The sequence below is a fragment of the Rutidosis leptorrhynchoides genome, chromosome 4 (assembly GCF_046630445.1).
Source record: "Rutidosis leptorrhynchoides isolate AG116_Rl617_1_P2 chromosome 4, CSIRO_AGI_Rlap_v1, whole genome shotgun sequence".
Taxonomy (NCBI): domain Eukaryota; kingdom Viridiplantae; phylum Streptophyta; class Magnoliopsida; order Asterales; family Asteraceae; genus Rutidosis; species Rutidosis leptorrhynchoides.
The window spans coordinates 121,414,659-121,441,659 of NC_092336.1; the positions used below are offsets into that span (position 1 = coordinate 121,414,659).

Sequence of the window (27,001 nt, forward strand, 5' to 3'; positions counted from 1 at the left end):
ATTTACTTTTGAGTATTAATACAAGGTAGGTTACTAGTGTTTGTTAATCCCAATTAATGCATACCATTATATAAATTCAAGTTTGTATAAATCATGTTACGTTCTTAACCATACTAGATAAGAGGTCATGTTAATTAATTTACTAATTAACTTATTCACCACTAATTACTTATGTATTAATCTTACAAATTTTATTTACTTTAATTTGGGTTATTATAACACTAGTTATGAGTTTTATATTCTTTAAGTTTTATAGGATATTACAACTCCACCGACTTAAAAAAATTTCGTCCTCGAAATTGAAAGAAGTTATAGAATCGAAACGCACCAATTAGCAAACAAATGAGGGTGCTCGGCCCGCATGGTTTCCTCTAGTTCCCAAGTGGACTCGCTAGGTGAATGATTCTTCCATTGAACTTTAACGAAAGGGGTGGAGCTTTTACGAGTTACTCGCTCCTCGCATTCTATAATAGCCTCGGGCTCCTCAACATAAGAAAGATCGGCTCGAATTTCAGAAAAAGGATATTGCACCACGTGCAATGGATGATAGTTGTAACCCCGTAACTGAGATACGTGAAATACATTGTGAACATGAGATAACTGCGGCGATAATGCTAAACGATAAGATACTTCACAAACTCGATCCAATATCTCAAACGGGCCAATATATCGAGGACTGAGCTTTCCTTTCAAACCAAAACGCCGAATACCCTTCCAAGGTGACACCTTTAAAAACACCTTATCACCCAAAACAAACTCTAACGGGCGTCGGTGTTTATCGGCATACACTTTCTGTCTCGATTGGGCTTCCTTCAGTCGATTCGTAGCTATAGCGACTTTTTCATTAGTCACTCTAACCAACTCAGGTCCTTCAATCAGTTTTTCACCCATTTCATTCCAACAAACTGGCGCTCTACACTTTCGACCATAAAGCATCTCAAATGGAGCCATACGGATACTAGCCTGCCAACTATTATTAGAGGCAAATTCCACCAAACATAAGTACTCATCCCAATTTCCCTTCCAATCTAGGGCACACACTCGAAGCATATCTTCCAAGATCTGTATTGTACGCTCAGACTATCCATCAGTTTGTAGATGAAAAGCAGTACAAAGCTTCAATCGCGTACCCCAAGCTTTGTGTAACCCCTTCCAAAGTCCAGATGTAAACTGAGGATCACGATCGGATACGATGGAAGAAGGAACCCCATGTAATCTCACAATTTCCTGCTGAAAAAGTTCGGATAGCTTACTTACGGAATAATCCATGCAGATACGCAAGAAATGAGCCGATTTGGTTAATCTATCAATCACCACCCAAATAGCATCATGCCTTTTACTAGTTTTTGGTAAACCACAGATGAAATCCATTGAGATATCATCCCACTTCCACACAGGAATGTCCAACAGCTGCAGCAAACCACTAGCACGTTGGTGCTCGATCTTTACTTGTTGACAAGTAAGGCACTTCCCAACATATATAGCAACGTGTTTCTTCATGCCACTCCACCAAAAGTGCTGCTTTAAATCTTTATACATTTTGGTCGAACCAGGATGTACAGAAAAAGGTGAGCTGTGAGCCTCAGACAACAGAGCCTCACGAATAGCATCATCATTAGGAACACACAATCGACTCCCACACCAAATAACCCCATCATCATCTTCTATGAACTCTTTAACTTTACCCTCTTCCAAATTTTGAAACACTATCCACAAATCCCCATCATCCAATTGAGCCTCTTTTATTCTAGTAATTATATCAGACTCGAATTTTAGATTTGCCAACATCCCCGATGCTCCTCTTTTACTAAATCCCATACCAAGTCTTTCAAATTCTCGAATGTGAGTAACCAAACATGAGATACTACCGAATGACTTTCTACTCAATGCGTCGGCTACCACATTCGCTTTTCTAGGATGGTATTGAATGTTTGCATCATAATCCTTCAATAACTCAAGCCACCTTCGTTGTCTCATATTTATCTCTTTTTGCGTGAATATGTATTTGAGACTCTTGTGATCGGTGAAAATATCACAAGTTTCTCCATAAAGATAATGCCTCCATATTTTCAACGCAAAAATCACAGCAGCTAACTCCAAATCATGAGTAGGGTAATTAACCTCATAGGGTTTCAACTGCCTTGAGGCATAAGCAATTACCTTACCTTGTTGCATCAAAACACAACCCAAACCATGCGTAGAAGCGTCACTATAGATTTGAAAACCCCTACTCCCTGATGGCAATGCATGAATAGGAGCGGATACAAGTCTTTTCTTTAACTCACCGAAACTTTTTTGTCGTTCATCGGTCCACACAAAATTTTCCCCTTTCCTCAACAACTTGGTAAGCGGCAAAGCAATTGTCGAAAAACCTTCAACAAATCTTCGATAATAACCAGCTAAACCAAGAAAACTTCGAAACTCAATAACAGAAGTAGGTCTTGACCAATTTGTAATAGCCTCAACTTTCGCTGGATCCATCATTATACCCTCAGCCGATACAACATGACCCAAGAAGGCAACCTGTTGCAACCAGAATTCACATTTAGAGAATTTCGCAAACAATTTCTTACTTCAAAGGGTTTCAAGTACAACACGAAGATGATTCTCATGCTCTTCTTTACTCTTTGAGAATACCAAGATATCATCAATGAATACGATCACAAACTTATCCAAATACTCATGGAACACCCGGTTCATCAGATCCATGAAAACCGCGGGAGCATTAGTTAATTCAAAAGGCATCACTAAAAACTCATAGTGCCCATAACGAGTGCGGAAAGCAGTCTTAGGGATATCTTATTCTTTAACACGGAGCTGATGATATCCAGACCTAAGATCAATCTTAGAAAAATACTTCGAACCTTGCAGCTGATCAAACAAATTATTAATACGTGGAAGCGGATAACGGTTTTGAATAGTAATATGATTTAACTCGCGATAATCAATGCAAAGTCTCATGCTACCATCCTTCTTCTTGACAAACAAAATCGGCGCACCCCAAGGTGACACACTTGGCCGAATAAAACCATAATCTATCAATTCTTGCAATTGCTCCTTGAGTTCTTGCAACTCGAGTGGTGCCATACGACAAGGAGCTTTTGATATCGGTTGAGAACCAGGAATCAGATCAATCGAAAATTCAACTTCACGAACTGGAGGCAAGCCCCGCAATTCGTCAGGAAATACATCGGGAAACTCTCGAAATTTTCAAGCGAAGGACTCTCGATAGACAAATTCTGAATCAAAGTTAAATAACCAACACAACCATGTGAAATGAGCTTTTGCGCCTTAAGCGCTGAGATAACCTTAATAGATTTTACAGGAAGATCACCATTAAAGACACAATCGAGTATAGAATGATATCCAAACAAAATGCTCTTAGAATAACAATCGATAGTCGCGTGATGGCGAGATAACCAATCCATGCCAAGAATAATGTCAAAGTCATGCATGGTCATAGGAAAGAGATTTGCGGGAAACATGCAGTCATTGAATTCCAAACGGCAGTTTCGAAACACACGATCTATAATTTCAATACTACCCATTGGGGTGGAGATCGACAAAGGAGTAGGCAACCAAGTTGGAGACACTTTCAAATATTTCGAGCTCTTAATAGATACAATCGAGTGCGTAGAGCCAGAATCAAACAGAACTAAGAGGGCACGATGGTGTACAAATACATGACCAGTAATAGTACCTAATAATATCAAGAATGAATGAACAAATAACTCAAAGGAAATATTGTTAAAATGAACAGGGATCGAAATATACCTGACACGTCAACAGCCTGAGCAGCAGTCATAGCAAAGACGCGTCCACCAGGAGCTGGCGCCGGAACCCTCGGAACAAACCCAGGTTTAGGATTCTTGCAATCCTTAGCTAAGTGGCCAACCTCTCCACATGCAAAACATGAACCCGCACTACGATAACAAACTCTCCCCAGATGATTCTTTCCACAAGTCCCACATGGTGCATTGGCATTAACACCACCACTTCCATTACCCCTTTGCTGCCCTTGGGGACGGTACACTTTAATTGACCACGGTTATTATTATTTAGCCCGTTGTCAATCCTTAACTGATTTCCTCTATTATTCCAATTATTACCACAATACCCTTGGTTGCCAGATTGCTGACCATATTTGCTAGTCGGCGGAGGCACAAATCGTAGTGGTTGTGCAATCTTAACCCTCTTGTTTTTACCATCATCATTTTTAGTAGCCAAATACTTGGCTCGCTCCATCTCCAAATTCCGAGCATAATCGGCTGCCTCAGCGACATCGAAACATTTCAGATTAATCATTTTAGAGTGGTAGCACCCATGAACAGCCCATTTGTACTTACGAGATTGGTCCTCAGCAGACCCAGCCACAGCCCCAATCAAACCCACAAGCCTCAAAAACCTCTTAGTGAAATCATTAATAGACTCATCATTCCCTTGCTTAATATTCGCATACTCCCGAATCACAGCCTCTTTCTCCGCCTCAGAAAAGTACTGACGGAAAAACAACTCCTTGAAATCAACCCAATATAATGAATTCTCAAATTCGATACCCCCTTTCTCTTGTCTCAAAGCGATCCACCAACACTGAGCATCCCCCTCTAGCTTATAAACAGCCAATGGGACCCAAAATCTCTCTTCACAACCAAGCACTCAGTAAATCTTCTCGATGTGAGTGATCCAATTCTCAGCTTCAACAGGAGTACTAGCAGTACTGAATGACAAAGGACGTTGTTTTTGAAACCGTTCTAGCCAAACATGAATAGCATCTCCCATTACAGTTCTATCCTCCTTATATTCATCCTCTTCTTCATGCTTAAAAGTCTCGCCACCTTGCTTACGCATGGCGTCAATAGCTTGAGCTACAATGTTGGGTAACAAATTCGTGATAGTTTGGTTAATCTTGTTTTCTACTTCTTCCTCAGACATTCCTTTTCTTTTATGTGCCATCTATGAACGAGATGAGGATATAACGGTTATGATTAGTACGAAGAATAAAAGAGAATATTCAAAGTGGAAATAGAATACTATAGTGGAAAGAAAATCCTAACCAAAACGTCTACCCAAATCTCACAGGCCATAACTTAGGACTAAAGTTTCTACAGGAGGTAACCTAAGCTCTGATACCATCTGTAAAGACCCTAACCTTACGAATACCAATACTTATAAATAAAGGTAAATTAAAAGATAAATGAGCGTTATTCTTATTCGAATTCAACCATAGTCCAAACCAAAGTTGATAAACTTATTCAAAAGTACTACTAAACCAAAATATGCTACTAAATCTTGAAGGGAATCTCTAAGGCAAGGTGCTAAGTTCACTCCACTCTACACTCTTCCTTCGTTCCCAACACCCCCTTGATTACCTGTCGTATAAGAAGGAAAACAAAGAATACGACTGAGCCAAAGCCCAGTGAACGGATATAACGAATAATGGAGTATAGTATGACATGAAAAATTTATATTCAAAATGAACTTATTTTCAAAATAACTTAGTTGCAAAACAAAGCGCGAATATGTATAGATCCACAATACCATATATCATGATGCAAATTTCATAAAATAATGCACTAAGAGTCAAAACAAATATGTAACAAAGTATCAAAATGAAATCATAGGGTAGCTACTCCACTAATCATCCATATCGGTGACATTTCGTATGACACTACGATGAACGTACACCGTCAAAACAAAATCCTAGGATCGATCCATACGCCTCCTATCAAAATATAATAATAAAGAGCTCGTACCAACTACCGGGTAATCAAAAGGAGACGCCGTAGATATAACAAAATACACCGCTACATCGATGCCACGTTACCGGTGTCACAATAACGCACCCATGGGACCTCCATGGATAGGTTACTCTTAGGCATATTTTATTAAAACATTTTAACCGACATAGGATTATAAATTCCAAATATTTTCCCAAAAGATTAAAGGAATTTTTAAAAAAAAATTATTAATAAAGTGAGCTTAAACATTCTACGTTCAAACAATTCTTAAAATATTTTATATATAAAAAAATGGTATGTCTTATTATTTAAAAGATCGCGTGTCATTCCCACCATTCGGTCTAACCTTTATCAAGAGTCATGATACATAATATTAATATTTTAGCCCTTCACGAATTATCAACTTAAACGAGACTTAACGGGACATGTAAAGCCACATGGAATGAGGGACACTTGATACGAATCACCGTACCACTCGCCACACTCACACATGTTCTTTACCGGAATGTTTTCGACATTTTTCGGGGCTATTTCGAGGCGATTACGGGCTGTTTTCGGACTAAAAATAGCAGCTTTTCGGGACAGTTTCATAGCCGTTTTGGGCTGTTTTCGGGACTGATTTGGTGGGGTTTTCGAGACACGGTTTTAACACAATTTTCAAAGACCAAAATATTATGATTCCTCAACTATCATACACAATTAGCAACCTCGTTAGTACATCCAAAATGAGTTAAGCATAACACATTTCAAAGGCTAATAGACAAATAATTTTAAACAAGCATGTCATACAATAATACTTATACAATTCAAAATAAAGTTTTGAGAGGAACAATTTACCGAAGCGATCCTAGAACCACCTAGAATATCCGTACCTTTCATTGAGTGATGAAATTCCAAAGACAACAAAACACCACCAATGATGCGATCACCGAGCCAAATCTAAGGAACACACATGCATGAGCACAAAATGTATTCAAATAGGGAGTATGTAATATCCTTTATTTAATTAGTGTTACCATATGATTCTCATGTGTTTATTTCTAAATAAATAGTTTCATGGATATTATATTAATGATATAGTTATGTCACTATATATTACTAAGACTTCCATTTTCTAAATTGTTAGTAACTTACATATTTTTAAGACTCAAAATTCCCGCTATCGTAATCGAAAACATAGATTCTACATCAATTTTATTTCCTTTCCATATTACATGTGAGTTTAAAATTCTCTATAAATTATAACACGTAACTACTCAATTTTGTGTAAGTTGTAGCAAGACTCCAATTAATTAACTCTTATATATTCTTAAATTGTAGTTATGTATCATTAGATTCATAGTCATTTTAAGACACCTCAACTTTATTAAAATGAAATGTGTGACTAACTGAATTAATAAGTTTTTATAGTACTTCATACTTCTTCGTGTAATCACTTATTACAAGTTTTATTACAAGTTGTATGTAAATTCATATATATTAACTGTATAGATAAGAGTTAAATATACCAAGCCATTTCTACAGTATATCCATCTTATACTAAAATTTTAACATCTCAACTCTATAAAAAAATCCATGTGATATATAGTCAATCTAGACTAGTAAGTTGATTAAGAAAACAATAAACAATTTATACATCTATAACAAAGATGGTAATTAGTAGTTACCTTTAAATCGTGTTCGTGTTAGAACCAAAACTAGACCCGCAAATACTCCGTATTCCTTCTTTGATTACTCTACCGTCTATATCTTCTTTCTCTTAATATTATGAGTAATATGACTATCTAGTTGGTGAGTATAAATATCTCATTTCATTTGATTTAGTTGTATTTCATTTGATCTAGCCAAGAAAGTGACAAATGAAACTTGTAGGATATATAACTTGATGAGACTATCCCTATCCCCTTTCAATAAATAAAAGATCACACAAATTCCACTGATACATTGGCCATCCATGTTAACATTGATTTTAGTCATTTACTTTTGAGTATTAATACAAGGTAGGTTACTAGTGTTTGTTAATCCCAATTAATGCATACCATTATATAAATTCAAGTTTGTATAAATCATGTTACGTTCTTAACCATACTAGATAAGAGGTCATGTTAATTAATTTACTAATTAACTTATTCACCACTAATTACTTATGTATTAATCTTACAAATTTTATTTACTTTAATTTGGGTTATTATAACACTAGTTATGAGTTTTATATTCTTTAAGTTTTATAGGATATTACACAAAGGGTCAAACCCCATCCTCCTCCACTCATTCACCTCCCCAAACTTGATACTTCCATCTTTTTGCTCTCAACACCCAAATCAAAGAATCATCATCCGTTTCCAATTTAGCAAGCGTTCTTCAAAACAAATTACATATTTAGAATCCTTGCAACTTCCTCTTCGATTCTATACCAACTTCATCTCTTTTGAGTAACATTCTAAAAACTCTAGATTCCTCGTTCTTGATGTTTTTGACTTATAAAAGTGTGTTAATTAGTGTCTATGGCTCAAGTCTTACATTATTATGTGATTTAATTGCTTGTTCTTGCTATTTTGGTGTAACTAACTTAAACTTGAAAAGTGACTAGTTTGATCTTGAGATTTGGTTGTTAAAATGTTGTTAGATGTTAAAAGTTCATGTATTAAATGTGTTACTAGCATCACTAGCTTCATTTTGATGTGTAGGTTGACTAAGAAAACTTCACTAACATGATTATTGATTTTGTGATTTTGATTAGGGTTTGATAGACTTAAATATGAAGTTTTGATGCATTGAATGCTATAAAATGTTGTTGGTAAGTGTTTAGTTGCAATGTATGTTTAAATACCTTCGAAACGGCATGTCATATATGTAAATTGGTTGCCCGAATCATGAAACGTATTTAATGAACTTGGAGTAATTATGTTGAGCATAAATGTTGGACTTTGGTGTAATAAATGTTGGATTTAGTTGATGATATATGTTTAGTTATTTTCCTCATCAAAATACATTTTCAACGATATAAGATACATGTTTTGATTGTTTCCGGATCATAAATTGTGATTGTTTGAAGTTTGGTTCGTGCACTTGTGAAATTTCAGCAAGCAGAAATCTGTACATTTTTGGATGTCGTCCCATTCCTTGGACGCCATCCAGTCCTTCACTGCTGGACGCCGTCCAGCCTTTTTGGTCATTTTTCGTTTAATTCTAACTATGCTACGTACCTCCGATTAACATGTAACGTACCTCCGATTAACATGTAACTTGTTCTAACATGCTCACATATGATTATATAACTCAGAAAAATTGTTCGAGACCCGACCCGAACGTGTTGACTTTTTCGTTGACTTTGACTTGACCAAAGTTTGACTTTTAGTTAAACTTAACCAAATACTTATGCAATCGTTCTAACATGCTTTTATACTTATATTTTGCATGAAACTTGACAACGTGATTCACATGCTATATAATCGAGTCGTAACAAGCCATAGGACTAACTGAACAACTTTGACCGACTTCATACTTTACCGATATTGATACAACCTATTGTTTAGGTCGAGACTAGCATTCGTTCTTGCACACGTTACTTTGTGAAGTACATTTATATTCGTGCACTCAAGGTGAGATCATAGTTCCATCTTTTCCACAAATTTTTATGCTTTAAATCATGGGATGAGAAACATATACGTTTTATACTTTTATACTTTGAACACAAGTACGGAAACAAACATTCCACATGCGAGTTAGAATAAAAAACCTCAATTCAATTATCATTAGTTACACTTGTAGGTGTAAACGTGAACTTATGTTATGTGGATCCATACGGGCTTGACGCGCCCTCATTCGGACGGTTCGATACCGTTAGTGGATGAAATATATTTTTGAGTATAGTGTAGGTTCTAACACTATGATAACGGGGTTCGTAAAATAGTTAAGTCTTGATAATTGGGTGCTCGCGAACGTACAACAACTTTGGAATGAAAACGATTTGGATAATCAACTTTATATTAAATCTTGCGGTTCAATACAATACTTACTAAACCTATGATTTCACCAACGTTTTTCGTTGACAGTTTCTATATGTTTTCTCAGGTCCTTGAACGCTAAGTGATTCATGCTTTCGCACACTATTTTGATACTTGGTTGGATGTCGAGTATACATGCATACATGGAGCGTCTTTTGACTTTACTTTAAATTGTGTCGCATAGATTTCATTTGTACTTTAAATGTTGTAATGTAACTAGTTGTTAAACTACTTTGTAAACTTTAAAATATCTAAACATTTGAAATGAATGCGATATATTTTGGTCAAACTTGGTTTCAAAGACTTATGACCACGTTACGGGACCTAAGTTGACGACGCCGTCTGTAGTGACCCAAACTTTTCCATGTTTATATATATTAAATGAAGTTGATATTTACATGATTAAATGTTTCCAACATGTTAAGCAATCAAACTTGTTAAGACTTGATTAATTGAAATAGGTTTCATGTAGACAATTGACCACCCAAGTTGACCGGCGATTCACGAACGTTAAAACTTGTAAAAACTATATGATGATATATATATGGATATGTATATAGCTAACATGATATTATGAAAAGTAAGTATCTCACTAGGTATATTAATAATGAGTTATATACATAAAATGAGACTATTGAATTATGAAACTCGAAACGATATATATAACGATTATCGTTATAGCAACGCCTTACTAAATACATATGTATCATATTATGATATATTCATTGTTGGTGATTTGTGTCACCAATATGATTTAAGTGTAATGGGATTAATTTGTTAACCAAAATAACCTTGATAAATATCGAACAAGTTTGGGAAAGTGTGGAGTGCACACTTGTTTGAACTTATCTTGATTATGACGGGGGTTCGGGGGCAGCGCCCCTGATAGCAGGGTCCAAGGGGTGGCAACCCCTTGCGGGGTCCAAGGGGCAGAGCCCCTGGCTGGGATCGAGCTGCCAGGTCAGCTCGGAATTTTTTTTGTTTGGGTTAATATCGCTTTATTAAAAATGTGTTAAAATTTGATTTAAAGCTTTCAACAACATTAAATGAGATCGTTAACTTAAAACATTCAAAAACAACACTTACATGTAATGACTAACGATGACTTAACGACTCAGTTAAAATGAATATACATGTAGTGTATTAAGATGTATTAGTACACTTTTGAAAGACTTCAAGACACATATCAAAGTAATTCTACTTAGCAAAAATGCTTACAATTACATTTCCATTCATTTTCATCAACAATTCTACTCGTAGTCATTCAGTATTCGTATCCTTATTATACACAGCTTCTAGACGTACTTACTATGAGTATATACCAATAGAAACTAGCATGGGATTCCACTCTTGATTATGTCATGCATGACTAATCAAATTTAACTTCTACCATGAACTAGTCAACTAACTAGAACTCCTTTTAACCCCACTCACCACTCATCATTCACCACTCACCAATCAATCCATTTCACTTCCAATTCTCTTTCTAATTCTCTCTCAACACCTACACACACATATGAACGAATTTTTCCAGAAAACTAATCATCATCTTCATCAAAAATTACTTGAAGAATCAAGCTATAATCATCATAGGAAGAATAATTCAAGAACACTTCAAAAATCCTTTCAAGTTTACTAGTTTACTTCCAAGCTTTCTAATCCATTCCACATAATCATCTAAGATCAAGAAACCTTTGTTATTTACAGTAGGTTATCTTTATTATTCAAGGTAATATTCATATTCAAACTTTGATTCGATTTCTATAACTATAAACTATCTTAATTCGAGTAAAAATCTTACTTGAACTTGTTTTTGTGTCATGATCCTACTTCAAGAACTTTCAAGCCATCCAAGATCCTTTGAAGCTAGATCATTTCTTGTCACTTCTAGTAGGTTTACCTACTAAACTTGAGGTAGTAATGATGTTCATAACATCATTCGATTCATATATATATATATATATATATATATATATATATATATATATATATATATATATATATATAACTATCTTATTCGAAGATTTAAACTTGTAATCACTAGAACATAGTTTAGTATATTCTAAACTTGTTCGCAAACAAAGTAAATCCTTCTAACTTAACTTTTAAAATCAACTAAACACATGTTCTATATCTATATGATATGTTAACTTAATGATTTAAAACCTGGAAACACGAAGAACACCGTAAAACTGGATATACGCCGTCGTAGTAAAACCGGGGGCTGTTTTAGTTTGGATAATTAAAAACTATGATAAACTTTAATTTAAAAGCTATTCTTCTGGGAAAATGATTTTTATTATGAACATAAAACTATATCCAAAAATCATGGTTAAACTCAAAGTAGAAGTATGTTTTCCAAAATGGTCATCTAGACGTCGTTCTTTCGACTGAAATGACTACCTTTACAAAAATGACTTGTAACCTGTATTTCCGACTATAAACTTATACTTTTTCTGTTTAGATTCATAAACTTAAGTTCAATATAAAACCATAGCAACTTGAATCTCTCAAAACGGATTTAAAACGAAGAAGTTATGGGTAAAACAAGATTGGATAATTTTGCTTGTTGTAGCTACGTGAAATTTGTAACAAATCTATACAAATCATAACTTAACCAACTTATAATGTATTATACATGTATTCTAACATATATTATGTAATCTTGGGATATCATAGACACGTATACAATGTTTTGACATATCATATCGACCCATCTATATATATTATTTGGAACAACCATAGACACTCTATATGCAGTAATGTTTGAGTTAACTATACAGGGTTGAGGTTGATTCCAAAATAATATATATACTTTGAGTTGTGATCGAGTCTGAGACTTGTAGACACTGGGTCGTGGAATGATTCGAGATAATATATATTGATTTATTTTTGTACATCTAACTATGGACAACTAGTTGTAGGTTACTAACGAGGACTGCTGACTTAATAAACTTAAATCGTTAAAACGTAATAAAAAATGTTGTGAATGTATTTTAATCATACTTTGATATATATGTACATATTTGTTATAGTTTCGTGAATCGACCCGTGGCCAAGTCTTATTTTTCGACGAAGTAAAAAATCTGTGAAAGTGAGTTATAGTCCCATTTTTACTATCTAATATTTTTGGGATGAGAATACATGCAGTTTTGAAAATGATTTACAAAATAGACACAAGTATTGAAACTACATTCTATGTTGAATCTTTATACCGGATATCGCCCTTTTTGAACTTGGTAGCCTAAGAATTGTTGTTTATTATAATTGCCACCAATTGACGCGAATCCTAAAGATAGATCTATGGGCTTTGACACACCCCAGTCAGAGAATTTGAACTGCTTTAGTACTTTGATATTTATATATGGGGATATTCTAGATGCATTTGTTAATGTCGGTTACCAGGTGTTCAACCATATGAATGATTTTTATGCAGATTGCATGTTATTGAAAGATGAAATCTTGTGGTCTATTATTACAATTTGATATATAGGTTAAACCTATAACTAACCAACATTTTTGTTGACGTTTAAAGCATGTTTATTCTCAGGTAATTATTAAGAGCTTCCGCTGTTGCATGCTAATTTATGGACAAGAGTTGGAGTCAGCATGCTTGTATAATATTGTTTAAAAACTGCATTCGAAGACATATATATTGTTGTGTAATATTATTGTAAACCGTTATGTAATGGTCGTGTGAAAACGCTATATTTTAGATTATCATTATTTGATAATCGTCGTAATATTTTAAAGGTTATGGTTTGTTTTAAAAATCGAATGCAGTCTTTGAAAAACGTCTCATACAGAGGTCAAAACCTCGCAACGAAATCAATTAATATGGAATGTTTATAATCGATATGAACGGGACATTTCACCGTCAATGACGATTTTGTCGGGTCGTCACAAAAAACCTAATAAAAATCCATTTTTAACACAAATTCAAGTATGAAAACACACAAATCTTACCTTGTTAGATTCACAATGACACAAGGAACAGATTTCTAAATTAATTCAAACACAAAAACGAGATTGGATGATTTAGGGTTTCAAGAATGGGAGGAAGTTAGGTACGGGGTGTTAGGAGATATTTTTAGAGAGAAGGTGAGAAATGAGATAAAGGAGCAGCTCTTTGACACTTATTTGGGTTAAAAGCCATACCCCTCAACAAACGGGTATTTATCAGTTATATGAAATCTTACGTACCTCGTTAGGCGGCCCTAACGTATAGTGACCCGTCCTAATCCACCTGGACGAAGTCTTCAACAGCTGATCCCATTGCGAGGTACTGACCTCTATATGCCATGAATGACTCCATGTAATATCTTTAAAAATGAGCAAATGCACAGCAGAAGATTTCTTTCAGACCTGAGAATAAACATGTTTTAAAAGTGTCAACCAAAAGGTTGGTGAGTTCATAGGTTTATCATAAACAATAAAATTTATCATTTTGATAGACCACAAGATTTTAAATACAGTACACCTATCTCGTGTAGAGTAGGTTCGTATCGTTTTCTCCCCCGTAGGTTGCCTCGCGATTTTTAATAATCGTACACATATCTCGTGCACAAAACTAATACACATAACCTGTGTATAAAAATCATTCTCCCGATACATAACATTCATTTTGATTTCATTGCTCAACATGGTAACCGACCTTAACATATAATGCGCATCAATAATATCCCCAAAACATAACATCTCATCTGTATAATATATAAACTTCGAAGTACTAAACACCACGCCCACTAGCTCTTCCGTCTAGTGAACATTCTGGGTGGGGGTGTTAAACCCGGTAGCTACCTTTAGGATTCGCGTGAATTAGGGCTATATCCGTTTCTAATTCTTAGGTTACCAAGAAATAATAATCAGAGGAAATATTCGCAATAATTAGTGACAATTATAACGTCCAACTAATTCAATAATCATCCACATAACTTCTGTCTGCATAATAAGAATGTTTTGCTTGTGTCTATATCGTCAAACATTTATAAAAGCATCTCAGTCTAAAAATATAGATTTCAAAGGCATTTAATAAAGCAGTTGTAAAACCAGCGCATGTATTCTCAGTCCCAAAAATGTAAAGAGTAAAAAGGAGCAAATGAACTCACGATACGATATTTTGTTGTAAAAATATGCATATGACGATACTGAACAATGCAAGGTTGGCCTCAGATTCACGAACCTATATCATTTATATATATATTAACACATATAATTGAAATCGAAAGAATTTATATATTATTATTGATATACTTGTTATTTTAATAAATTATGTGTTTCATTAATAACTTAATTAAATGTATTTATTTTATATACATTAAATAAATAAAAATTTTAATATAGTTTAGTTAAGTATATTTCTATATGCCTAATTTTTATTGTAGTAATGATAATAATATTAGTAGTAATATTGATAATAATAATAATAATATGGTTTTTATAAAAATGATAACGATACTAGTAATAATAAAAATGATAATAATAATAATTATGATCTAAATTTTAATAATGATAATAAGTAATCTAACAATAATAATAATAATAATAATAATAATAATAATAATAATAATAATAATAATAATAATAATAATAATAATAATAATAATAATAATAATAATAATAATAATAATAATAATAATAATAATAATAATAATAATAATAATAATGATGATGTTGAAAACTACCTTCCAAAGCTTTTCTAAAAAAAATAATGCCCTAGTCCGGGCTCGAACCCGCAACCTCCCGCTAACCCGATAATACCCCAAACCACTCATCTATTTCTGGCTTTCTGATTTAATTCATGATCCTAAACTATATAACCCGTACAAACAACCCCTTCAATATTCAAGCCCAAAAGCAACTAGCCTAAGATGTTAGTCCATTTAAATTCGAGAAGCCCAATGATACGGCCCAACAAGGGAGTCCAACATATTGGAAGGAGATTTATCGAGCAACAGTAAACTAATCAAATAGGTGTCGTGGATTTGTGGGTTCTTGTTGTCAGGAATAAGGGAAACAGTTACGACATATATCATTATCATAATCGCTATACATTGCCTTCTTAATCATCATCTCATGTACATGATCATGATTATTATCATCATCACACTTCTCGACATCATGCATCATCTTTCATCACAACAAGTGGTTGTGTGTTGATGTCTTCGGGCCACCAGAAAGAAAAGAAACGGCATAATCAATAAAACTAAGTGGATGTTTATTAATCGAAAGTAAAGAATAGAAAAAGCATTATTATCATCATTCCTCATGACATTTCTCCTATTGTTCTTATCATCTTTTATATCAATATATCATCATCGATCCCATCTTAAACATAAACGAAAATGAAGAGAAATAGAGCAGCAGCGTGGTCTGCAGAAATAGTAAAAGAAGAAAAATAAATATGGCGGTACGGTGGTGGTAGGAGGGGCAGGAGATGGTGGTTACTTGTGGTGGCGAGGGTAAACAGTCGCAAACAGAAATGAAGTGCAGTTTTGATCGAATTATTATGGGTTTCGCATGTTAAACAGAAAAATAATAGATGTAGCAATTGCAGCGAATAAGCAGGATGATGGTGATGAACTTTAAATAGAAATAGATTACGAGTAGCAGGATTAGTGAATTATGGTGGTGGCATTTTGGGTTTGTTATGGATCGAATAGAAAACAGCAAAAACAGTTGCAGGTGTGTTTTGGTGGTTCACGGTGGTTGTTTGTGGCGACCAAAGACAGCAGCAGTAACGGTTATTTGGATGGGTTATCGAGTTGTTGAAGAAGATAGAAACATAGATGATGGCTTCGGTTTAGTTGCAGGTTATAGAGTGGTAGATTGTAGAGAAGTGAAGCAAGAGTGATGAAGGTGTAGGGGTTGTTTCACGGTGAAGGTGGTGAGGGTAACCAGTGGTGATTCGAGCAGTTACGATGGTGGTGGTCGATGAATGTGATGATCAAGTGGGTTTGATGATGATTCTTGGTGATAATTAAAGTTGTATCGAAAGTAGAGACACTGATGAGTAAAAGCTTATGAAGGTTGGTCATTGATGTTTGATTTTGTGTGGGTAGTATTCATAAATTATAAAATTAGTCTGGAACATATATAAAAGAAATCTCTATGAAATTTGTATGAGTTGGAAACTTGGAATTAAAGCCAAAAGTGGTTGACTCGATAAGTCGTTGTCCAATATCCCGTGAGTGAATAGTCAAAGTTGATTGGTACTTTCTTACAATAATGATTAATGATTGAAATAAAGAACGCGCTAATTAAAAAGGAAAAACAGTAAGGCCACAGTAACATTCACATTCATAAAGTTAATTACGGATTAAATAAGTCAGTTGTGTCCACATGCATGTATCAATATATATATATATATATATATATATATATATATATATATATATATATATATATATATGTATATTCGAAAGTGATTAGAATTACAACAATGAAAAGGAAATGAATATAATAATAATAAATGTAAATATCTTGACTCAATTAAACGCATGAAAATGAATCAACAGTCTCCATTTTATACTAACTGCCGACAGTTTTAACGCGAATGTTATATCGTACTCTTTTGTTAATCAGTGGCGGATAAAAGTCTTCTGAAAAAAATCCCAAATTAAATATCTTTGTTTATTCTAATTATTATTTTATAGAAACATTTATTAATTGTTTAAACTTATTAAATAAAATTAAATCAACTGTCCGCGCTCGATCCTGGGTAAAATATAAAAAGTGCTAAAATTAGATCTTAAATATACTTTTAATAAGCCTATAATTTATATAACCATTTTTGGATCACCGTTTATTTTAAAAATCACATAAGTTCGTATTAAACTTGTTTAATATTCATCGAATGGTAATTGAGTGTTACTGTCGTTTACTAAATAGATTCGAAATCACAAAATGTATATTTAATATACATTATTTATATATTTAGATATGTTTTAAATAATAATGATCATGATATCATATTTTTATTTTATTTTACATAATTAAATTTTAATAACAATAACATATAATATTTCAAATTATATTTTCAATTACTATATATATAAATATATACACACACACACATCTATTTACAATTACTTGTTCTGAATCGTCGAAACTGGTCGAGGTCAAATGAATTCATGAAATAGCTCAAAATTTTTGAGACTCAACCTAATAGACTTTTCTTATCGTGTCAAAAATATTAAATCGTATCGAGAGTTTGATTTAAAATTAGTCAAAATTTTCTGGGTCGTCACAGTACCTACCCGTTAAAGAAATTTCGTCCCCAAATTTGATCGAGGTCGTGATGGCTAACAATAAGAATGTTTTCATGATGAATATGAGTTGATAAATAGAGTTTTATCATCATTGAGTAATATAGATAAAACGATTTGATTATGTGAAGCGTACAAGTGAAGCTGTCACAAAAGATTGAGATAGAGATTTAACTTTTGACGTAGTCACGGTGGATTTCTGGAATTCACGGAATTTAGAGATAATCTTCGAAATCTATAAAAGATTTGATTTTTCGGTAATTAAGGAAATTAGTATCCTATATAATTAAATGTGGTAATCTGTCTTGATTGATATGTCTCATATCTTACTATAAATTCATCTCTTCCGTTCCATTATTTTCACCACTCCTCTACTTCCTTCTATTTTGAAGCTTCATGCTTTTGTTTATCTTCCCGACTTTAAGTAAAGTGATTAAGACATCTCGATTTGTAGGTATGAAGTTTGAAAGAACATAACTAAGATTCTAAGCAGAAAGGAAAGGTAATAGCACGATATGATTTTTAAATTACCAGAATCATGGAAGATAGAACTATCAAGAATATATTTTTTTGATATGTTTGGAGGTTAAGTAGAATGAAAGAGTTATGTAACATGGCACATGATGAGGGTATGATCTGTGAACCATCATCACGTTCCATTAGAACTTTAGCATGACTTACTGTAATATAATCACGTTGGCTGGGCGTCATTATATTATACTAACTCATGCTTCAATTCCCAACACTTCTCCAGAAACCATTAATAAATTAACTCGATTTTTTACAGAAAGATAGAAACTAAAACAGTTTCTTTTATGATGTAAGATAGATAACGCAAAAAGATAAATAATTTCGGACGAGGATATTTATGAAGATATCTTCAGAAATATCGAGGATATTTATAATGAAAGATACAATGATATCTTAGAATTTAAAATATTTAAGATCAGAAGATGATGAAGAAATTTGTCCGCAAGGATTTAGAATAAGTAGAAGCAGATATTTGTTTAAAGGTTTCAGCAGATACTGAATCATCTGGAATCTTTAAGTAGAGGTTTAATCCTTGTGATTTGTCCATAGTCTCCTTCAGGGTTTACTCAATTCATTTTTTCAGTTCCAAATTTGAGTTTTTTCAACACACCATTCTTATTATCAAGCTTTTGACCATTAAGACCATTTATAGCTTTTGCTGCTTCATCAGCATTCTCAAGGTTAACGAATCTGAATCATTGGTTATCGATCTGAGGTGTTTTCAAGAATTGCGAAGGGTTTGAGCGTAGGTTGAAATCGTCATGATATATATGATTGTTTAAGATGAAATCAAGTGGCAAACTCGAAGAAATTTTTAGTCTAATATGTTATAATCAATATTTTAATACTTTTTAATTGTCCAATGTTAGTAGTCCAATAGTTTAACCAAAACTAGTATATTATAAGGAAATAGTCATAACTGATATAGGGACAGTTAGCTAGGATATTGTTAGCGTGGATTCTTAACAAAATTTTTACATACGTAATTAGTTTGTTTCTAATAAATTTTATTTTGTCCAATATTTTCTTCATTATGCCACTTGTCAAATCTTGACTTGGATTCTGATTTGTCAAAATCAGAATATGTAATTGAATGAAAATGATTGTTCTTCGGTGAACGGATACATATATTTGCGGATGCAAATAGGATAATTAATGACCGTTGAATCAGAATTGAAGAATGTACTGTGTAATATATTAATGTGAAATCTAAATATTCCTCGGGTATTACCTACCCGTTAAAATATTTTTACCATTAACAGTTTGTACAAAAGAATTTTTAATTACAATCTTTATGAAAATATACTTACATATATATTTTCTTCAGATGTAATCATGGATTTAATGAGTTAATATGATATTAAACTCATTTGATTTACGATTAGAACTAGAATAAATAATCTCTAAAACATTAGAGATTACATAATCGACAGGTCGAACGGAGATAAATGATGTAGAACGATAAGTAGAACGAAGATAATCGATGTAGAACGATAGTTATGCTCGAGGTACGAATTGTGATGTTGAGGCGTATGATGTTGAGGCGTATGATGTTGAGGCTACTAGTGCTATTGATGCTGGTGGTACTGTTGATGCCGGTGATGTTGCTGGTGCTTGTAAGTTTTGCACCATATTCTCCAAAGTCATTACTCAAGCACGAAGTTTATTGACTTCTTCCATTACTCCGGGATGATTGGCGGTTGGAAAGAGCGGATGAATAAGGTTTTGAATTTGAGGTAGTATATAATCATGGTGAGATATTCGGAAGATGAGGGTGAAAATGGTGTTTCGGACTGGTTCGCCGGTAAGTGCTTCAGGTTCATGGCCAAGAGGTGAATTCGGTTGGTGGAAGGGATCGCCTTCTTCTCGTCTCCATTGATTAAGTCGACTACGAACCCATCCCCCAATTCATCCAGAATTGAAGATGACTAATTGGTTGATCCATTCTGGTTACACTGCTTTCGGAGCTCAGGTGAATATCCATGTCAGAATAACTATTAGAATCCAAGGAATTTGAACTAGATGCGAGTTTCATCTTGCACGGTCAGATAAAGTATTTTCGATATGAAATGATTTTCGGATATCGGATGATACTCTAATTACATAGAATACCTATATATAGTACAGAAGATCCCGTAGATTATGGAGGGAATTAAGGAAACGTGTCAGAAAAGGTCTAATGTGATGAAATATGAATTCGTCTGTACACCATCTATGCAATAATTGCAATAAGACGTGTCGAGACTGAAAATGATAGGTAGATATTTTTCGACAAGGAATGATATGCAAAAATTTTGACATGCAGACAAAGTCCAAGTCTAAACTCATTAATGTATCCTAACAACTACTAAGTCGAAGTCCATACTCACTAATGCAAGACCTGGTTCGCTAAGACCACCGCTCTGATACCACCTGTAGTGACCCGTCCTAATCCACCTGGACGAAGTCTTCAACAGTTGGTCCCATTGCGAGGTACTGACCTCTATATGCCATGAACGACTCCATGTAATATCTTTAAAAATGAGTAAATGCACAGCGGAAGATTTCTTTCAAGCCTGAGAATAAACATGTTTTAAAAGTGTCAACTAAAAGGTTGGTGAGTTCATAGGTTTATCATAAACAATAAAATTCATCATTTAGATAGACCACAAGATTTTAAATATAGTACACCTATCTCGTGTACTAAACCATTTTTCATAAAGCTTGGCAGAGTAGTTTCGTATCCTTTTCTCCCCCGTAGGTTGCCTCGTGATTTTTAATAATCGTTCACATATCTCGTGCATAAAACTAATACACATAACCTTGTATAAAAATCATTCTCTCGATACATAACATTCATTTTGATTTCATTGCTCAACATGGTAACCGACCTTAACATATAATGCGCATCAATAATATCCCCAAAACAGAACATCTCGTCTGTATAATATATAAAATTCGAAGTACTAAATACCACGCCCACTAGCTCTTCCGTCTAGTGAACATTCTGGGTGAGGGTGTTAAACCCGGTAGCTACCTTTAGGATTCGCGTGAATTAGGGCCATACCCGTTTCTAATTCTTAGGTTACCAAGCAATAATAATCAGGGGAAATATTCGCAATAATTTATGGCAATTATAACGTCCAAATAATTCAATAATAATCCACAGAACTTCTGTCTGCATAATAATTCATTCGAGGAATGTTTTGCTTGTGTCTATCTCGTCAAACATTTATAAAAGCATCTCAGTCCAAAAATATAGATTTCAAAGGCATTTAATAAAGCAGTTGTAAAAACAGCGCATGTATTCTCAGTCCCAAAAATGTAAAGAGTAAAAGGGAGCAAATGAACTCACGATACGATATTTTGTAGTAAAAATATGCATACGACGATACTGAACAATGCAAGGTTGGCCTCGGATTCACGAACCTATATCATTTATATATATATATATATATATATATATATATATATATATATATATATATATATATATATATATATATATATATATATATATATATATATATATATATATATATATATATATATATATATATATATATATATATTAACACATATAATTGAAATCGAACAAATTTATATATTATTATTGATATACTTGTTATTTTAATAAATTATGTATTTCATTAATAACTTAATTAAATGTATTTATTTTATATATATTAAATAAATAAAATTTTTAATATAGTTTAGTTAAGTATATTTCTATATGCCTAATTTTTATTGTAGTAATGATAATAATATTAGTAGTAATATTGATAATAATAATAATAATATGGTTTTTATAAAAATGATAACGATACTAGTAATAATAAAAAAGATAATAATAATAATTATGATCTAAATTTTAATAATAATAATAAGTAATATAATAATAATAATAATAATAATAATAATAATAATAATAATAATAATAATAATAATAATAATAATAATAATAATAATAATAATAATAATAATAATGTTGAAAACTACCTTCCAAAGCTTTTCTAAAAAAAAATAATGCCCTAGTCCGGGCTCGAACCGCAACCTCCCGCTAATCCGATAATACCCCAAACCACTCATCCATTTCTGTCTTTCTGATTTAATTCACGATCCTAAACTATATAACCCGTCCAAACAACCCCTTCAATATTCAAGCCCAAAAGTAACTAGCACAAGATGTTAGTCCATTTAAATTCGAGAAGCCCAATGATACGGCCCAACAAGGGAGTCTAACATATTGGAAGGAGATTTATCGAGCAATAGTAAACTAATTAAATAGGTGTCGTGAATTTGTGGGTTCTTGTTGTCAGGAATAAGGGAAACAGTTACGACATATATCATTATCATAATCGTTATACATTGCCTTCTTAATCATCATCTCATGTACATGATCGTGATTATTATCATCATCACACTTCTCGACATCATGCATCATCTTTCATCACAACAAGTGGTTGTGTGTTGATGTCTTAGGCCCACCAGAAAGAAAAGAAATGGCATAATCAATAAAACCAAGTGGATGTTTATTAATCGAAAGTAAAGAATAGAAAAAACATTATTATCATCATTCCTCATGACCTTTCTCCTATTGTTATTATCATCTTTTATATCAATATATCATCATCGATCCCATCTTAAACATAAACAAAAATGAAGAGAAATAGCAGCAGCAGCGTGGGCTGCAGAAACAGTAAAAGAAGAAAAATAAAGATGGCGGTACGGTGGTGGTAGGAGGGGCAGGAGATGGTGGTTACTTGTGGTGGCGAGGGTAAACAGTCACAAACAAAAACGAAGTGAAGTTTTGATAGAATTATTGTGGGTTTCGCATGTCAAACAGAAAAATAATAGATGTAGCAGTTGCAGCGAATAAGCAGGATGATGGTGATGAGATTTAAATAGAAACAGATTACGAGTATCAGGATTAGTGAATTATGGTGGTGGCGTTTTGGGTTTGTTATGGATCGAATAGAAAATAAAGAAAACAGTTGCAGGTGTGTTTTGGTGGTTCATGGTGGTTGTTTGTGGCGACTAAAGACAGCAGCAGTAATGGTTATTTGGATGGGTTGTCGAGTTGTTGAAGAAGATAGAAACATAGATGATGGCTTCGGTTTAGTTGCAGGTTGTAGAGTGGTAGATTGTAGAGAAATGAAGCAAGAGTGATGAAGGTGCAGGGGTTGTTTCACGGTGAAGGTGGTGAGGGTAACCAGTGGTGAATCGAGCAGGTTACGATGGTGGTGGTCGATGAAGGTGATGATTAAGTGGGTTTGATGATGATTCTTGGTGATGGTTGAAGTTGTACCGAAAGTAGAGACACTGATGAGTAAAAGCTTATGAAGGTTGGTCATTGATGTTTGATTTTGTGTGGGTAGTATTCATAAATTATAAAATTAGTCTGGAACCTATATAAAAGAAATCTCTATGAAATTTGTATGAGTTGGAAACTTGGGATTAAAGCCAAAAGTGGTTGACTCGGTAAGTCGTTGTCCAATATCCCGTGAGTGAATAGTCAAAGTTGATTGGTACTTTCTTACAATAATGATTAATGATTGAAATAAAGAATGTGCTAACTGAAAAGGAAAAACAGTAAGGCCACAGTAACATTCACATTCATAAAGTTAATCACGGATTAAATAAGTCAGTTGTGTCCACATGCATGTATCAATATATATATTCGAAAGTGATTAGAATTACAACAATGAAAAGGAAATGAATATAATAATAATAAATTTAAATATCTTGACTCAATTAAATGCATGAAAATGAATCAACAGTCTCTATTTTATACTAACTGCCGACAGTTTTAACACGAATGTTATATCGTACTCTTTTGTTAATCAGTGGCGGATAAAAGTCTTCTGAAAAAAAAATCCGAAATTAAATATCTTTATTTATTCTAATTATTATTATATAAAAATAGTTAATAATTGTTTAAACTTATTAAATAAAATTAAATCAACTGTCCGGGCTCGATCCTGGGTAAAATATAAAAAGTGTTAAAATTAGATCCTAAATATACTTTTAATAAGCCTATAATTTATATAACCATTTTTGGATCACCGTTTATTATAAAAATCACATAAGTTCGTATTAAACTTGTTTAATATTTATCGAATGGTAATTGAGTGTTACTGTCGTTTACTAAATAGATTAGAAATCACAAAATGTATATTTAATATACATTATTTATATATATAGATATGTTTTAAATAATAATGATCATAATATCATATTTTTATTTTATTTTACATAATTAAATTTTAATAGCAATAATGTGACGATCCGAGAATTTCCGACCAAATTTAAACTTAATCTTTATTTTATTTCGACACAATAAGCAAAATTTGTAATGATGAAGTCTCAAAAACTTTGAACTGTATTCATGTGTACATTTGACCTTTGACTATTCTAGACGATTCACGAACCATTGTTTGTAAATAAAAATATTTTTATATGTGAAAATAAATGTAAATGTATATATAATAATTGAAAGAAATAAAATAATTAAGTGTAGTTTAAAGTGAATCTATATATAAATATATATGATTTCATAATCATTACATGTATATTATAATTTTTAAATAATAATTAATCAATAAAAGTTATGATATAATATTATATGATTATTAAATACTACAAGTTAAAATATAGTTATTATAGTAATATTATTATTACTTTCATTATTATCAATATTAGTTATATTATTATAAATAATATGTGGATATGAAATTTAATGCATTTAATTTGTTATCTTTACTAATATTATTATTACTCTCATTACTATTATTAGAATAAATATTTAATATAAATATCAGTGTGATTATTATTATTATTATGTAAAATACTTAAATATGAAATTTGATACAATTGATTTGTTAAATTATTATGAATAATATTATTATCCATGTTATAATTAGAAGTAAAATTACAATTGTAATTATTATTAATGATTATTTATTATTATCTTTATCAATATTATTATTATTAATATCATGATAATTAATTAAAAAAATAATTATTATGATTATTATTATCATATTTATTTTTTTTAAAAGTATTATTACTAAAAAAAATTTGTTAGTTTGATTATAGTTATCATCATAATACGAATTATTATTTTCATATTATTATCATTATCATAAATACTATTATTATTATTATTAATTAGTTATTATTATTATAATTAGTAACAACAATATTATTATTAATAAGTTTATATTTATTATAAATAATAATAACAGATATATATATATATATATATATATATATATATATATATATATATATATATATATATATATATATATATATATATATATATATATATATATATATATATATATATATATATATATATATATATATATATATATATATATATATATATATATATATATGAATACAATCATATAAATACAACTAAATGGATAGATATATATACAAATATAAAAACCCAGTTATATATATATCTACAGAGATATAAAAATTCAGTTCAAGGATATATAATACAGATATATATACGCAATAATAATAGATTCTGTTCTTTATTTTTATTTTCTGTCTTTCTGTTATTCTCGTGAACTTGGTTTGACATCTTCTTCGCAGCTAAACAACAAATAAATCAATTATATATCTTACGTGATCCTTCAAACACTGAGAGATATCATCTGTTATTATTATTCAAGGATATTAAACCAAAAACTCAATTAAATAAAAAAAACCCTCGTTCCCTCTGTTCTTCAACTCAAACTATCATAATTCGATTTCAAACCTTTTTCAAAAATGTAAAAGTGCAGTTCTGTTAGGAATCATCCATTGAAACTATCTGGAAAGTTTCAATTTCTAATTTTTCGTATCGAATTCGAATTTTCGAGTCAAAGTTTTGAAGTCAAAAGTCAATCGAATTGTTCTTCGTAAAATTCAGGATTTTCTTGATGTTTCAAGATCAATTGTCGATTTCAAATGTTTCTAGGATTGATTTGCAAGGTATCTTGTGTTATAATCTTTGTCTAAAATATTATATAAAATGAAATCATTTTTTTTCCTCCTTTCAAACAGCGGCAGCAGGAACTTGTATTTTTTTTATTTTTTTTTCTTTCAATCCATTTAATCACTTATATTTGTTTCTGTGTTGATCATTAAATCCTAAACTAATTAATAAACTCATTGATTGAATGGTTTTGGGCTTTGGTCGATTTGTTGTGATGAAGAAGAAGGACGTATAAGTTTAAGGGATAAATATATTTAGTTATCATATAAATCAGAATAACAGATTAGACTGGATGGTTAAGCAGAGTGTCGGGTTTCGAGAGGTCACGGGTTCGAGCCCTGCAGTGGGCTATTTTTTTCAGAATTCGTTTTTAAGAAGGTAGTTTCCATTTTTAATAATTATTATTATCATTATTGTTATTGTTAGTATTACTATGATTGTTAGTAAAATTATGATTTTAAGTATTATTATGATAATAGGTAC

At 32.1% G+C, this 27,001-nt stretch overlaps 2 protein-coding genes across 2 annotated transcripts in view; both read right to left on the reverse strand.

Annotated features, from left to right (window-relative positions):
• Positions 1 to 3,125: 3,125 nt before the first annotated feature.
• LOC139840959 (uncharacterized) lies at positions 3,126 to 4,953 on the reverse strand. The gene is made up of 4 exons (XM_071831199.1): positions 4,710 to 4,953; positions 4,110 to 4,640; positions 3,775 to 4,017; positions 3,126 to 3,700 (listed from the first exon to the last, which is right to left on the reverse strand). The coding sequence occupies exons 1-4, from the start codon at positions 4,951 to 4,953 to the stop codon at positions 3,126 to 3,128; spliced, it is 1,593 nt and encodes a 530-aa protein (XP_071687300.1).
• A 378-nt stretch (positions 4,954 to 5,331) lies between these two features.
• LOC139840960 (uncharacterized) overlaps positions 5,332 to 27,001 on the reverse strand; it is a 44,642-nt gene continuing 22,972 nt past the window's right edge. Inside the window, exon 9 of the mRNA XM_071831200.1 lies at positions 5,332 to 5,369. Within this exon, the coding sequence (XP_071687301.1) occupies positions 5,332 to 5,369 (38 nt within the window). The remainder of the gene's footprint in view (positions 5,370 to 27,001) is intronic.